At 56.5% G+C, this 15,672-nt stretch overlaps 2 protein-coding genes across 7 annotated transcripts in view; both read left to right on the top strand.

Annotated features, from left to right (window-relative positions):
• Syn3 (synapsin III) overlaps positions 1 to 15,672 on the top strand; it is a 288,914-nt gene that overhangs the window by 30,778 nt on the left and 242,464 nt on the right. For 3 of the 5 annotated variants that reach the window (XM_023561243.2, XM_005000137.4, XM_063255546.1), the window contains exon 2: positions 5,891 to 6,372. In XM_023561243.2, coding sequence (XP_023417011.1) covers positions 6,056 to 6,372 — 317 coding nt within the window. In that variant the 5' untranslated portion in view covers positions 5,891 to 6,055. The remainder of the gene's footprint in view (positions 1 to 5,890; positions 6,373 to 15,672) is intronic. The other 2 variants (XM_063255545.1, XM_063255544.1) reach the window with 1 other exon arrangement.
• LOC134477437 (uncharacterized) lies at positions 6,397 to 14,445 on the top strand. Of its 2 annotated transcripts, none has more exons than XM_063255549.1 (3): positions 6,397 to 8,395; positions 9,676 to 9,793; positions 13,398 to 14,445. In XM_063255549.1, the coding sequence occupies exons 1-3, from the start codon at positions 7,914 to 7,916 to the stop codon at positions 13,797 to 13,799; spliced, it is 1,002 nt and encodes a 333-aa protein (XP_063111619.1). In that variant the 5' UTR covers positions 6,397 to 7,913; the 3' UTR covers positions 13,800 to 14,445. The 2 variants fall into 2 exon arrangements, with proteins under 2 accessions (XP_063111619.1, XP_063111620.1); XM_063255550.1 differs by lacking the exon at positions 13,398 to 14,445 and adding an exon at positions 10,134 to 13,375 and having other exon boundaries at positions 7,728 to 8,395.

Raw genomic sequence — 15,672 nt, 5'->3', positions numbered from 1 at the left:
GAAGCAGTAGGAGCTTTTGTTTTCAGACCAACTGTGGGCCTTCATGAATGTGTTGTGCAGACCTCCCTGTGGGACAGCTTAGACCAAAATAGCTTTGTCCAAGATGACCGTAGCATATTTAGTTTGTCAGACTCCATTCCTAACAGAGCTGCTTCCATAAACAGGGGGTGCTCAGCACCTGTCAGGGGTTCGTTTTTAAGTCTAGTCAGCTCAAGAACTGTCCATCAGTCAGTACAGGAAAACTAGTTAAGCCAGCTGTCAGAGCTTCTCCAAAGAGGGTTAGCAAGGTTTTGAGCCTCTGGGAAGTCGAATCCAGGTCAGCTGACTTTTGAGTCCAGAGCTGGTGTCTTTGTGAAGAGGGGCTGGCTGATGGGAGCCAACCAAGGCAGAAGAAGTCATTCTTTAGGTCCAGGCAGGTGTAACAGCAGGCTGTGGGTGGCAGAACACTGAAGCCATGTGTATGGGGGGCAGTCACGGCGGCCTCGACAGCTTGGAGATCTGGAACTGTTTTGGGAGCAGGAGGAGAAGTGGATTTTAGCAGCCTGACAATCTGTAAACATTTCACAGCCTGGAGCTGCATTGTTTTCTCGGTGAACTGTGATGGCAAGCAGGGAATGTGGCTGAGCTGGGAAGGACAGAGAAACAGGCTGCCCCAGAGAAACGCTGCTAGTGCCCTGGCCAAATAGCCTCTAGAAGCTCCCCCAGGTAGTAGGAGAGTTCCCAAACCCTTGTGGCAATTGAGTGTGGGTGTATGGGTTGGGGACCACAGAGTACATACAGGTAATGGCCGAGTTGCTGGCGGCACGAGCTCTTGCACTGGCCAGTAACCCCCCCCCCCCCGGGCATCTTTATTTAGAGAGGGGAATGTTCCAAGGCGATGAACAGGGTGTCAGGATCTCAGACTGCTGTAGGTGGCTGATGTGTAGCTGGATGTCTGTCTGTGCTTCCTGTGACAGAGGATGTGGGAGCGTAGTTGATGGCCTGGCCCAGAGGTGAGTCTTTGGGCCTCCGGGAGGAGAGTTTAGGAATGTCAGGATTGTGATTATCTGTCCCAAGCTCATGCAGGCATCATATTTCTTCTCAGGCAAGCAAGGACACCAGGAGGAGGCTGACTGGCTTGGGGAGGGAATTCGTGTTTGGTGCAGTGTCCTCCCAGGTTGCAAGCTTGAGCCTGGCAGAAAGGGTGAGAGCAGGAGTCCTGGCTGCCGCCGTGATGGGAACCTTTCTCTGGCAGGGGGCTTCTGAAGATCACAGTTGGCCCCCAATATGGATGTGGACTGAGGGTTTCCAGTGACCCAGCTGAAGAAGAGGCCCCTGTCTGGCCTGATCTGAGCCTGCCAGACCAAAGAAAGGGTTGTCACCAGATCCAGGTGGAAGCTTTGAGAGTCCTTTCCTTTTCATCCGAGGAACATTTAGTTTTTAGTGTCCATCGCCCTTACCACTCTAATCCTGTTTTTTTGACCAGAGGGTATGGTCATCTGTCAGATGGATTTTCTTGAAGATACTAAGTGCTTTTTGTGCTGTGAAGGCTTCATTTATCATCCGTGGGTTTTCAGGGCCCTTAGGGTCCAAGGGGTGCAGATCCTGCAGGCTTCATAGAGTTGCTCAAAAAAAAAAAAATCTCAGGAGCTTTATTGGGCTTCTGGGTAAGAGTACTAGTTTTGATGGCCTTTTGGCCTCTCTTTGATGTTTTTTCGAAGCGCTTGTCTGGGTGGCTTTGTTTCATTTTGGTGTCTGGAAAGCTACAGCGGTTTGCCCAGGTGGAATTCTCAGGTCTTTGTTTAGGCTCTGGGAGCAGCAGCTTCAGGGAGCCTTCAACAGCTTACATCATTTTAACTCTGGTCACCAGAAAAGCCCTTTTCCTTCAGCCAGGGCCCATGGCTTTTGACTAATTCGTTCCTATTTCGGACTCCGTACAAATATGTTGTGCACTCTTGAACAGTGATGTAATAGATGAAGAGTGGTGTCCTTCAGAGAGTGGGACCCTTCAGATGCCTCCGGGCAGTGTTGGCACCATCTGGACTAAGGAGAAGCATCAGGAGGTATACTGCTTTGTTCTTATTAGACATGTCCATGAAACTGCTGATTGGACCCAATCAGGCTTCCTGGGTCAGAGAGAGAAGTCCAGCTCCTCACTGTAGAGCACAGATGGAATGGCCTATTGCTTTTGCTGACCACTACAAATCCTCACACAGTCATTTAGCAGGCATTCAGAGGTTAAACATTCCAAACCCTTCCTTGAAGGTGGCCCTGACTAACAAGAATTGATCGGGCTTTCCTTCCCTCAGGCTGAGCAGGACTGACAGACTAACTGGGGTGCCCCTGGGTTTCTTACTGGAATCTGCAAGGCAGGCAGGCAGACTGAGGCCTCTTCCCTCTTGGGTCTGATGTGAGCCACTGAACAGGGAGCTAAGAATCTCATTCAGACCTTGGAGGGGAATCTCGAGTATGCACCTTCCTATCAGGACCTGTAAGAGGTCCCTGTTCCATCTGTGAGGGCCATGGCCAGTGACCAAAGAGGTTGTGGCTGGTGTATCAGATGCTTGGCAAACAGAAAACTGCCCAGGATTTGGAGGCAGACTTATTTCCATCGATGGGCACTGACTGGGATCATTCCCAAAACGTCAGACCCCAATCTCTGATGGTCTAGGTCTTATATGGAGTTTGGACGCATTAAGCATACAGAAGCAGCGGCCTCAGATGCCTTTGATTGGTTCTTACCCCGTGCATCACGGGGGCCAGCTGTTTCTAAGAAACAGAAGTACAGGAACTGTTACCTGGGCAACTAACAGAAACTGAAGTCTCCTGGCTGGTGAGGGGCATCCTCTGCTACATTAAGACTGGCCAGAAGGCAAGGAGTCTGTTTTCATCGTTCCTTTCATTTCTGGAGGTTTGAGCTAGATGAGTGAGAGAAGAGAACAGAGTGAAAGTGTTATGCTTTGCAGAGAAAAAGGAAAGTGGCTATATTTGCAAAAAGGTGGCTGTTGAAATAGAAAATCTTAAGGAACCTGCAAGCAACTAGTGGAAACCGTGCTTGAGCTTACGTAGCATGTCAGGGTGCCACCGTGTGACCCTGGGCTAGCAGCAAACACTGTGAAATTTTGAGAAGAGCGTTTAAAAACCATCCCAAGAAATAACCCGAAAGGAATTGTTAGGAATAAATTTAACAAAAGGTCTGCAAGGCCTAGAGATTGAGAGTCAGAAAACATTTCTGGAGGAGACTAAAGACGACGTGATGAGTGAGGGGCTCTCTACCACACCTGAGGCGGAAACGGCCTTGCTGTTTGTGGGTTCCTCCACCAGCGCTGCATCTGCACAGCGCTCAGCAGGGCCGCAGCAGACCTTGGCACTCAGGCAGGGCTTCCCGTGTGGATGAAGGAAGGACGCGGATACCCCAGACGCCTTGAGACGGGAAAGCCAATTTGGAGGATGCCGCAGCACTGAGTTTTAAAACTGGTGGTACAGCCACAGTAGCCAGACTGGTGTCAGGCTAGGACACAGATCCCCACGTCGCAGCGCCTTGCCGTGAGCACGGCAGCGCCCTGGATCCCAGGTGGAGAGTTGGATTTCATAATGGCCTCACTGCTCAGAGCCCAGAGGTGGGCGGATGGCTGACTCCACAGAAGAACTGGAACCGAAAGCTTCCAGAAGAATCCGTAAGACAACGTGACTGGGACCTAGGAGCTGGCCATGATTTTTTAACCGTGGACACCAAAATATCAACCATAAATAAGATCTGAAAACTTGAAGTTCACAAAATTAAAGTCTCTGCTTACAAAACACCTACAGATCTATGTAGCATATTTTATGTGGATATATAAACATTGTACATATGTGCACATATATATAGGAAAGTATATTTAAAGTATTTCTAATGCCCAAAATATGGAAATGTGACCTCATCCTACAATATAATTCTTTTTCTTCCTGAAATTCTTTTATGTCGGTTTACTTTTTAGAGAGTTATTTTATTCTGTCAAACTCTGCTCATGAAAGGAACGTAGCAGGAGGCACAGACAGGTAGTAATTGTTGACAGCATAAATATCTTTGAAAGAATTTGCCTCCACTATGTATAAAGTATTCCCACACATCAGAAATAAAGAGATAAACTTTTAAAACTAGGCCAGAGACTTAAACGGGCACTTCACAAGAAAGATGTATTAATGACCAGTTCGCACGTGAAAGTTGTCCAGCCTCCTGCAGGATCCACGAAAATAACCGTAAGACACACTGTGACAGCTGCCCCCCAGCCAGGCTGGCAGCACCAGTGTCACTGAGGCCTGCTCACACTGCTGCTAAGTTCAAGGTCCCCTGAATTCCTGACCCAGCAAAATCACACTTCGGTGTTTCCTGAAGCAGAGATGGCCCTGTTTATCTGCTTTTCCACTCATCCATCATCTATCGCCACAGAAATATGGCAGCAAAAAGTTCTTACAGCAGCTCCAGTCATAATACTGCACACCTGGAAACACTTCAGATGCAAGCAAGAGAACTCCTTAGTGTTTACGGCAAGAGAACTCCTTAGTGTTTACGGCTTATCCATCGGTGATATTCTGATTAATGAATAGGATGGCTGTTCAGGTGTGGTGGCACACACCTGTAATCCCAGCCCTCGAGAGGCTGAAGCGGGAGGATCACACAAGCTCGAGTGAGTCCAGCACCAGTCTGAACTGCATAGTGAGAGCATGTCAAAAAAAACAACAAACCAAGAAGGGTGACTGCTGATAGAGGAGCCATAGATAAGTCTGCAAGTGATTGTGTTGATGGAAAGAAGTTATTACCAAAAGAGAAATAACCACTTTCCTGGAGCTGAAGAACTGGTTAAATGGAGTCAATTTTCAGAATTGTTTTCCCCTGGGGGTGTGGGTTGACCAGCAGGGGGCGCAAAAGAACTTTCTGAAGTGACAGATACACTAAATCTACATTTACCAAAACTCAGAACTGGACAGTTGTGAGCCGTGCACTCTACTCTAAGTAACTTTTATTGCAATAAGAACATAAAATAGTCTTAATGAAATATGTGATCTGATCCTATGGTTTAAATAGTTTTTGCTCTCAGTGGGATATTTTGATCCGAAACAATTTGAGTCTTTTCAAAATGTTCTTTCCTCTGTTTAGAAAAGCAGTCATACTGTATCAGTCTGCCCCAGCCGGTGTGGTGAAATTCCCTGCACCAGGGCTTCACCCCGATACTGCTTTTCCCACGGCTGGCAGGCTGCAGGCCCGGGATGGGGCACTCGCCCGCGGCTCCCAGGAGGGCTGCCCAGTGCGGGCAGAGTGAGCTCCTGGAGTCTCCGCTCCTCGGACCACTGCTCCATCTGTGTGGGAGCGCGGAGCAGAGCCCGCTCCCCTGGGCAGTGGGAGGCGGGAGGAGGCGTGTGACCTCAGGACGTGGAATCGCCCTGACATTCGGGTTTATTTCCGAGTTATTTCAGCTTTGCACGGTTGCAGTCCTTCCACACCTACGATTTTGTGTCATGGAGTTTGTTATTGAACATCACAGCGAGGAAATTTTTCCCATTACTAAAAACCCTTCTTTAATACCCACTTTGAAATAGCTACAAAGGCTTCATTGAGTGGCCGTGCTGTGGTTTATTTATTTGTCATCCTGCGGTTGAATGCTGCGTTGCAGGGTTTTGCTAATGTAAGCACTGTGGTATCAACACACTTGTGCTTGGGACTTTTTCCTGTAACAGATTCTTTCCTCGGCTTAGAATTCCAGAAAATGGAAATTTTAGGTTAAAAGGGTATGCTTTAATACTCATTGCCAAATTCCCTTCCAGAAGGATGTCCTGTTTACATTACCGCGGCCCGGTAAGGGCAGTGCTTTGTGTGCCCTGCCAGGGGCGGAGGTCGGTGCCGCTAATGTGCCTCTTGGCTTGTTTCCAGCAGGTAGGAGCGCTCCCCGCAGCCTGGCCGCCGTGCCAATCCCACTCCTCCGCCCGGCCGCAGCCCTGCGCTCCTGCTGCCTGGCAGCTGACTCCTGGCCTCGCCTGCACACGCCCCAGGCAGCACTCGACAGCCACATCCGTCCTCACCTCGCTGTCCGCAGCCATGAACTTCCTCAGGCGACGTCTGTCAGACAGCAGCTTTGTGGCCAACCTGCCCAATGGCTACATGCCGGACCTGCAGCGCCCCGACAGCTCCACCAGCTCCCCGGCATCCCCGGCCACGGAGAGGAGGCACACGCAGCCCCTGGCCGCCTCCTTCTCCTCCCCAGGATCCAGCCTCTTCGGTTCCTTCACTGGTGCCATGAAGCCGTCTGCATCTGCCCAGGCCCCTGCGGGGCCCACGGAGCCTGCAGGGCCCGCCACACCCGTGGTCCAGAGGCCCCGGGTCCTGTTGGTGATCGATGATGCCCACACCGACTGGTAAGCAAGAAGTCACAGGTACCAGCCCTGGCTGGGCCAGAGGGGACAGAGCTCAGACACGTGGTGCTTCAGACACAGGCTGCGGGGGCGGGAGTGATGCACTCTGAGTGGCCGTCACTCACAGGGGCGCAGTCTCCGGCCTGCAAATGGAGTCCAGTTGTCCTGCTGGCTGGGAAGCATGCGCAGTCCACCAGCATCCAGGCCCAGCTGAGCACGGCCAGGGGTGCAGCAGGGGCTGCTTTGGAATCACGAGGGGTTTGACACAGGGTGCCGCCCCCAGCCCCCGGGAGGGCTGTGCACCACAGGGCACAGACCAAGCCACAAGATCTGCTTTCCACCTCCCCACCTCCACCCCTGCCCGTGGTGAGGCTGTCATGCGGTGAGAGCGAGCACTAGGCTCACGGTCCTCTCTGGAGCCCTGCACCTGGGCAGTCTGCCTCAGGAACGGCCTCTGACTCAGGTGCCACTGGTGGGGTGCTTTCCAGCCCCTCAGTGTCCCAGGCAGAGGCATCCTTGGGGAAGAGGCTGGAGCATGTGTCCGGCTCCCCACAGGGGATTCTAGAGCAAGGGTCAGCTGGAGGGTGGGGCAATAGCTTGAGCTGGCATCGTGCAGTGGTTATGGGTGCTATTGGCCACCCCGCTGTGGAACCTGAGTCAGTATCGGTAGTCCACTTGCACTGAGGGTGTGCGGGTCAGACCCATGTGTCATCTCCAGGCCAGAGGACAGGGTTGTGCCTGTGTGAGTCTCTGGGGGCTGGATGGACGTGTGCATGCAGGTGCTGCATCACCCACCGTGTGCCTGCCGACCTCCATCCCGGAGATGTTGGCTCCTCGAAGTCTCAGTGCAGCCTCAGTGTCCAGCAGGCAGGAAGTGCGGCCTGCAGGTCCGGATCCCCTTCATTCCCGCTTCTCTGCTGAGACCTGGCCTGGCGTTCAGCAGGGCAGTGCAGGGCTCACCCGCGTTCTGATGCAGCGTGAGCCGTCTTCGTGGCGGCCTGGGCACGAAGCCATGGCTGCCTCCGCTCAGGTGTTGGCGCCGGTGCCCCCTCCGGTCCTGGTGTGGGCCTGATGTCTGCAGGGCTAAGCGCCCAGATTCTCACCTCTGCAGTGCCCCTGCCGTCTGCCTGCTTGTCCGTAGCTGCAGGGCCCCTGAGCCCTTGTTCCTCCTTCACCCAACGTTTGACCTTGATCTTGAAGATGCTCTGCTGGGCGAACAACCTCTTCCTCAATTATTTGTCCATATGGAGGTGGAGCTTAGCAGAGAGCGGTGCAGTGCGGTGGCTGACGGGGAGACAGCCTCCCGGGGTCTGGCTGTGAAACACACCTCTACTGCGTGGCAGCTACACGGCCTGGGAAGTTACTGCATCTAAACACAGTGCCTGTCTCACGTGTGGGTAATTAACGTGAAGCTGCCCGGTGTGTGCCGGGGGTCGGTAGGTGCTGCTTAACTGCATATTAAGGTTGTTGCAGGCAGCTGCGGCCTTCCCGTGTGACTTAACCACAGCAGCCCTTCAAGGCCAGCTGGGCAATGGCTGGGCCTGATGCTGGGCCCGTGGGCTAGGGCTGGCCTGCAGCGTGAGGGCTCCTGCCGGTCGCTGTGCCTGGCAGCTCCAGGGAATGAAGTGGGCCTTGCCCATCTGTCTCTGCCTGTGCGTGTCAGGGGCAGGGCAGGTCAGGGGCACAGGGGACAGGGAGGTCACAGGAACGACCAGCGTGCGAATCCGCCCTGGCCTGTGCATGCGGTGACAGTCTTGGCCACAGGAGCCTCTTGTGTATCCTGTCACGCGTCACCTGCCTGCACTTCAGTCAGGTCTTGCTGTCTGGACATCCTGCTTGCCCCTCACTGGGTGCGAACGAACGAAGGAGGAGGATCGAGGACTCAGGAGCTGAGCTGCCCCTCTGCCTTCCTAGAGGGGCCTCCTGTCACCAGCCGCTGCTGCTCCCACGGAGCTCTCTGTCCTGGAGTCTTCATGGACATCCGAGCTGCTCCCAAAGTCAGCACATTCCAGGTGTCACCCGGCGGGTGAGTTTGAGTCCGGCCAGCTGCATTTCCTGACTACCCAAAGTGGCCAACAGGTGGCGGGCCAGCCCGGCCGGCCCAGGGTCCTTTGGCAGCTGAGGGTGGCCCCTGCTCAGCCCCCTCCTGACCGTGCACTGTGGACACCTTGTCCAGGGAGAAGGAAGTCGTGGCGGGGAGAAGCCGTGCACACAAAGGAGAGCCTCCTCTCTTCCTGCTTTGAGAGGACAACAAGGCAGGCGTGAGCCAGTCTGGACTCAGAGTGAACCCAGCCCGCCCCACAGTGGCAGCGCGGCCCCCTTTGCTGTCTTCCCGCCCCAGCAGGGCCGTGTCCCCGCTTCCCGTTCTGGGTCCTGCAGCATAGATGCCCTCGCAGGCCAGGGAGGCAATGCCAGCCCCCACCACCGTCTGGGCTCTGCTGGTAGGGGCTGTGAGTCCCTGGGCCTCCCTCCCTGGAAGAAGGGCTCATCATCTGAGAGGTCTTGGAGCACTGGGTGCCCCCGAAGGCCCGCTCCAGGCAGTGCAGAATGAAGGCTGATCTTGGTGGGGTAGCTCAGCCTCCTCTGCTCGCCGCGTCTGCCCTGGTTCTCATGCCTAGAATTTGTCAAGTGCAGCCTCACCGGCCCGGCCTGGCCCTCACCCCCGGCTCCCTCCCATGGTTCCACCAAAGTCCTCTTTCTGAACCTCACCCAGCTGCGATGTGCTCTGCTGCCTGCCCCATACCCACGTACAGCCCTTCCCCCACACTTCCGCTCCCTAAAATCCACACCCGAGTCCCCAGCCTGCGCCCCCGACTGTGTCACTGGCAGCACTCTGCAGCTGGCTGCAGCCCCAGCACCCCTCTTCCCGTGGGGGTGGCCCCTCTGGTTCCCTGCCCCTCCCTGCCCACCTGGCAGCTGAAGCCTGTCCTCAGAAGCCAGTGAGGGCGTGGATGCACACCCTGCCTGTGCGCTGGTAACACTCCCTTTGCACGACCTAAAGGCCATGCGCCAGGCGCTGTGAGACAGGTGCTCCCTTGTGAGACGGGCCCTGTCTCCCTGTGCCCAGGAGTCCTTCTGCACACGTGTGCATCCCTGTCCCCACCCCAGTCCGACCTGGTGACGTGCAATGTGTGCAGTGGCCCTGAAGCCCCCTCACCCTGGCCGTCACCCACAGCCCCAGAGGAGGCTTCCTGTGTGCATTCCCTTGCTGCACGACCTTGGCCCTTTATTTAGCAGTTGCTGTCCGGCTGACGTTGGAGATTGCTAGGAAAGGAAAGGCAAGATCTACTTTTTCTTTTGCCCTAGAATGCGTCAAAACCACAGGTTGATTTTCAAAGCCAAATCATCGAAGATAGAAAAGGATCAGAGCCAGGAGGGCTGTCCTCTTCCCCACTACGTCTGGCATCCCGACAGAGCAGGGGCGGTGAGAGCAACCCGGCCTCAGCCCCCACAGCCTCCTGGGCCCCCACGGCCTCCTGGGCCCCCACAGCCTCCTGGGCCCCCATGGCCTCCTGGGCCCCCACGTCCTCCTCGGCCTCCTCGGCCCCCACGGCCTCCGGGGCCCCCATGACCACCCTGGTCCCCCCGGCCTCCTGTCCCGGATCCCTCTCCTCCAGCCTGAACTTGGCCTCCTTCCCAGGGTGTCTGCGGTTCCATCCCCACAACGATCTATTGCTGCTTTCTCCTTCCTTCCACACCCTTTTCTGTGCTTTCTTTCCTCTCTTACTCTTTGGAGACCAATGCAGAGGTGGCCTTGGTTTCAGACTCCTGTGTCCGCAGCCGCCCCAGGTGCCCCAGCTGCTGTCCACCTCGGTCACGCTTCTGCATGTATCTCCGTCTTAGCGGCGTCACTACACCGCTGGCTTGCCTGGTCCCTGGCCCTGCTGCAGCCGCCCACCCCGGATTCTGAGCCCATTTACAGCAGGGCAGATAAGGGTTCACGGGACATGGCTGGGGCTGTGTGGGGGACCCAGGAGCTGGAGCAGCCCCGCAGTGAGTGACGGGCAGTGGAGGGGTGGCCTGTGGCACACTTGAGCCCCTTTATGTGCTCAACCCTCAGTTCAGCAGACAGGGTGGCCTGGTGGGTGCACATGCACACCCCAAGGTCGTCGGGCTGCAGATCAGGGCTCCCCTGCCCTGCCGGACTTTTCCTGCAGGCTGTGATCCCTGCGGTCTCCTCTGCTGGCTGGGCCTAGTGAGCAGGAGAAGGGGTAGAGCACAGCACGTCACGTCTCAACCCTCGAGCTGCCTCGAGCTGCGTCGTTCTGGGCCCTCTGGAGGGGTGGCCTCCTGCCGGCACAGCCTGATGTGCACGCTCGACCAAGGCTGACCAGTGGTGCGGACGCAGGCCTGGGAGGTTACGCCTGAGGCTGTCTGGACAAGTTCTGCCCTGTCACTGTCACATGGGGACACCTGTGCGCTGTCTGGGGCCATACATGACCCCGCCTGGCTCTGCTGTTGCCCAGTTCAGCGCTAATAACCACTCTCATACATAAGGAAACTGCGGCCCGAGCCCCACATTTGAACAGTGCTCTCATGTTTGGGGCCCGGCTCTGGCCCAGGCATTGTGATCCCCTGCCAGTGCCCCCGCTCCCACCTGGAGCCCACCCGTGTCTGAGAGCACAGGAGGCAGCAGGACCCCATATCCCAACCTGGAGGCCATGCACAGAACCCAGTGGATCCCCAGACGAGAGTGCCTGCCTGAATCAGGGTGCCCTGCCCAGGAACCCAGAGAAAACCCTCCTGTCTCAGCCTAGCCAGCCAGTGGTACCTTTTGTAGAAATCATCTTTGTGTACATGGGGAATATTCCCCCCCCCCGTTAAAGCAACCAGACTCTTTTCTGTTCCTTCCCTGAGTTTGCTATTAAAGATGCAATTTCCCAACACAGATCAAGTATTGTTCCCCAGACCAAGTGGGAAAGAGCAAGAAGTGGGGTGAATGCAGGGTGGACGTGGTGGCATGGGGTTCAGGTCCCAGCTCCTCCGCTCTCCACTCCGTGGCCCTGGCTGGCCGCTTTCCTGTTCTGAGCCTCGGTTTCTTCCATTGTGAAGTGGGATCCTTCCATCACCACCGACTGCCTTGGGGTGGTTACAGTGGCCCCGTCCCCTCATACTCATGTGTGACCAGGTCTGTCCAATACCACCTCCCGAAGGCAGAGTCTGGGCCTGCCCCGTTTGGCCATCATGTCCTACAGTGCAGCATGGGGCCTGGCACGTGATAAACCTGGACAGATGGCGTTAGTTGGCAACTGAATAGATGCTCTCAAGCAAGACCATTACAGTTTGGGAAGTCTGGGCTTGAGCAGGCCTGGGGAAGTCTGTCTCAGGGTACTCTGCTGACCACACAGAGAGCCCAGCCCCCACCGGAGAGGCCAAGCTGCTCTGAGGACCGGGGCAGCCACACTCACTCCCCTGGGACGTGCAGGGGTCTCACTGACCCACAGTGACTGGGAAGACACTGCTTTGTCTGTGCCTCTGGGGGTGGTGTTGACAGGTGTGAACTTGGAGCGGATGTCACTGGCTGGGCTTGTGGTGGAGGGCTGTCAGGTCCAGCAGGGAAACACACCAGTACCCAGCTGGTACTTATAGTGGTGGATGTAAGCGTTTCCCATGCAAACTGATTTGTAGCTCATCAGAAATCCTTTAGCTTTTTATGGGGCGAGTTATGAGAACCAGCTGTCAGACTGACCTCTGAGCTCCTAGCTTTCTACCCAGAAGCCAAGCTGGGTCCCCTGACTCACCCCATTTTCAGCAACCAGGAGGCTTGTGTCACCAGAGGTGGCACAGTGGGTGACCATCTGGAGCCCCACAGCCCAGGGATAGTAGTCGTCTCAGGTATGAGAGCACCTGTGACCCAGAGCTGGGAGCAGGCTTGGGGCTCTGTCCTGAAGACAGTCTTGGGGGTCCCCATGAGTGAGAGGCATGTGTGGAGCCTCTGCACACGTCTTTACCATCAGCCTGATGCCGTGGGCCCTGAATGGTGCTGTTATTAGCAATTAGTTGCAGTTGCTAATTGCTTGTGACTATCCAGTTCTGGAAGCCAGGGGACAGAAGCCACTTGGCTGGCCCCTCCCGCAGCTGGCCGTGCCCGAGGGCCACCATCCAGAAGCCCTGGAGGGGACATCTGGGGCCTGGCAGGCTGGAGGTCACTCGCAGAAATGCAAGCTGCCCCTGCTCCTGGAGTCAGTGGAGAGCGCAGGACAGACACACGGGGCTCTGTTGAAGACACTCGGCCCTGGGGGACAATCCTCCAGCCTCTGCCACCACTTCCCGTCCCTCGGGGGCAGCCCTGCCTGTTTGGGGGCAGTGGAGGATTTCTGTAGGAGATGAGGCTTTGTCACTACGCTGCCTGCCTCATTCCTTGACCCAAACATGCCACCCAGTGTCACCTGGTGGGGCTGTCCCTCCTGGCAGCACCCTCTCCCTGGGCCCTGGTGCCTGGGGGCGGGGACCGCCTGGCATTCCCCAGCCGCCTGCCCAGTCGCCGGGAGACCGTGCTGCTTTCCCAGGCCCGGCCCCTTTTATCAGGGGGACAATGTGCGCACACAGTGAGGGCCTTGTGCGGCACCCAAGCCCCGAGCCCCTTTGACTTGAGGAATTTTTCAAGCACTGACCCCGCTCCGTGAGGTCTGCAGTCGTCCAATCGAAGGGCTGGTGCCCTGCTCGTCGTTCCCAGCTGACGGGGACAGAGGGCAGGAGGGGGACGCTGCAGGGCTGTTACCCCGCCTAGCTGCATCTTGGGGGGAGCATCCCCCTCAGAAAGGGGTGAGGAAACCTGGGGGAAGTTCCCGAGCGGAAGAGCTGTGGGAGAAAGCCCGATCAATCGTGTTATTTCTTGCTGACTTCTTTCTCCTCGCCCCTTCCTAAGGGGTGTGGCGGATGCCTTGGGATCTTGGGGACAGGAGGCGCTGTCTCTCTCGGCCTCTGTCTCCTTGTATACAGGACAGTGAGGATGGATTGAGACCCTGACCCCAGAGACGTCTCCATCAGGACAATGAGCAGACCCCCGTGTGCTTCCTCTGCTCTAGGGAGAACGTTCATCTCACGGGAAAATCCACCGGCCGACGAGGCTGGACGTGCCAGGGAAGCTCCCAAGGATGAAGCAGCGAGTGCAGACCCGGCCTCTGCAAGCCCTGCCGGCTGCTCTGGTTCTGGTGGCTGGAGGCCCAGGCGGTCCCCGTGTGACCCACTCTGTGCTGTCTCCCTGCTTCTCTCTGCTCAGAGCTCCAGGTCTTGGGGAAGAATCAGCTAAGCTTGCTCCTCTCCTCCTTCCTGGGATGCTTCCCATCTCACCAAGCCCGAGTTCAGGAGGGCAGCATGAGTCCATCTGCACAGATGCACAAACAGGAGGACTGGGCTGGACAGTGGGCCCAGCATGTCCCGAGTGGAGGCCGGAAACCCCTGTGTGCATTGAGGAAGGCCAACGCTAGAGGCCACTAAGTTAGAAGACTGGCCACGTGTGGCTTCCAAACCCCAGACGGTGGGGAAAGAGAGGGAGACCCATTTCAGCTCCATAAACTGCAGCGTCCAGCTGAGTATAAATAAAAGTAACTGATGAGCCCAGCTGTGCTTCCTGGGGAATGACCGAGCACCGTCCCTGGCAGGGCTCAAGCCCAGCTTGGCTTTGGGACTCAGGGCTCAGGCTGTGATGCGCTGGGCCACGGGCCCTGGGAGAAGGCTGGGGCCCGAGCTCTTCTCTTTCTGTGTTTTGACCTTGTGTCCAGTTCCCGCCGTGTCCTGGCCTTGCCTTCCCTGGAGGACTGGCTGACTCACCTACTGTGTGACCTTGTCCCACACGAGCCAGGCTCTCCTGCCACCTGCTCTTGAAGGGGCCGCTCAGCAGCTCGAGCTGACTCCCAGCCTTTCAGGGACCAGGATCCTCAGGGCAGATGCCAGCCCCCCACACGCACCTCTCTCACCCACCCAGGCCCATGCAAGCCTGCCACACTGTGGTGTGCAGGAGCGGGCTGGGCTCCTGCCTTTCTCCTGTCCTCCCTTCTGGGCTCTTAGGATGGGCATGGCTTTCCTGGAGATTTTCAGTGAGCCCGCTGTCATCCTTGGGGGGCTTCAAGGATTGAGGGGACACATTCGGGGGTGGAGGGAGGTGGATCAAGTGTCCTTGCTACACGACAGAGCAGCACAGGCTCCGGGACAAATGGATCAGCCCCTTGGTTTGGGCTGCAGAGGTGACAGGGAGCAGGGATGCTGTGCGGGGGGCAGAGCACTGTGCCCTCCGAAGGCCCCTCTGCCAGCCTGTGCCATGCAGGAGCCAGGCCCAGCTGGGACCAAGTCACTGGGGTCCAGGAAAGCCAGGATTCTTTATAAGAATCTTAGAGCTTAAAAGCAAAAGCTCAATTTCAGCCCAGCAGAACAGTCGGTGACCTCACGGCATCTGCCAGTGGGCGACTTTGGATGTGAGAGACGCGAGTCGGGGTAAACACTCGGGCTGCTTCCTCCCTGGGACAGAGCGGCCAGAACCTTCCTGCTCCAATGTAAACACCATTCCTTGTTTTTGTTGGGGGCAGGGGGCTCTGTTTGGTTTAGAGTAATTTCCAGGGAACTTGCACAGTGCTGAGCTCTAAGCAGTGAATGGTTGGACAGATGGATGGACTGACAGATGGATAGACAGGTGGGTAGAAGCGTAGGAATGAGCAGAGACGTGAAAGGACAGATGACAGATGTCCTCAGCTTTTCCTCTGTGCCCCGCCCCACCCTTCACATCTGCTTTCTCAGTCAGACACTCCGAGTCCGCGCATCCTCTTGTCATCCTGCCTGTACTGTCAACACTCTTTGGATGCAGGTCTTCACACCTCAGTCTGAGTTACCTTTCAGGCACCTCTCTGGGCCTCCCTCGATGTTCAGTGGAGGGTTGTGGAGGGCACGACTCACCTGCGCGGTGGTGCAGGCCGTGGGCTTCGTCACATCGCATCTGTGGAGAGAGCGACAGCCACCGGGACATGATTTCCTCCCTGTCCTCTGCGGCAGCCAGAAGGGCAACTCATGACTTGTTTACCTTGAAGGCCTGTCGTGGGGGGTCACAGGCAGCGTGCTGGACCAGGCAGAGCCTTCCTAGAGAGGGATCACCTGTCACTGCTCCAGGACACACTCAGGGGCCCCCCGTCTCCTCCCATCGTGGAAAAGAGTGAAACGCCGCCGTGTGCTGGAGATGTCCACTGCGAGGTCCCAGTGGTGGACGTAGAAATGTCCTCGTTTTCACAGTGGGTTTAAGAGGTTGACCTTTGTCTGAGGCCACACTAGAAATAGGTAGCAGAGCTGGACGGGAGGGCCTGTCACTTGGGCAGC

The sequence above is a fragment of the Cavia porcellus genome, unplaced genomic scaffold (genome assembly GCF_034190915.1).
Source record: "Cavia porcellus strain 051 isolate PalLab524CR breed Dunkin Hartley unplaced genomic scaffold, mCavPor4.1 scaffold_8, whole genome shotgun sequence".
NCBI lineage: Eukaryota > Metazoa > Chordata > Mammalia > Rodentia > Caviidae > Cavia > Cavia porcellus.
Note: the sequence above shows the minus strand (reverse complement) of the source record. Positions and strands in the feature narration are given on the sequence as shown.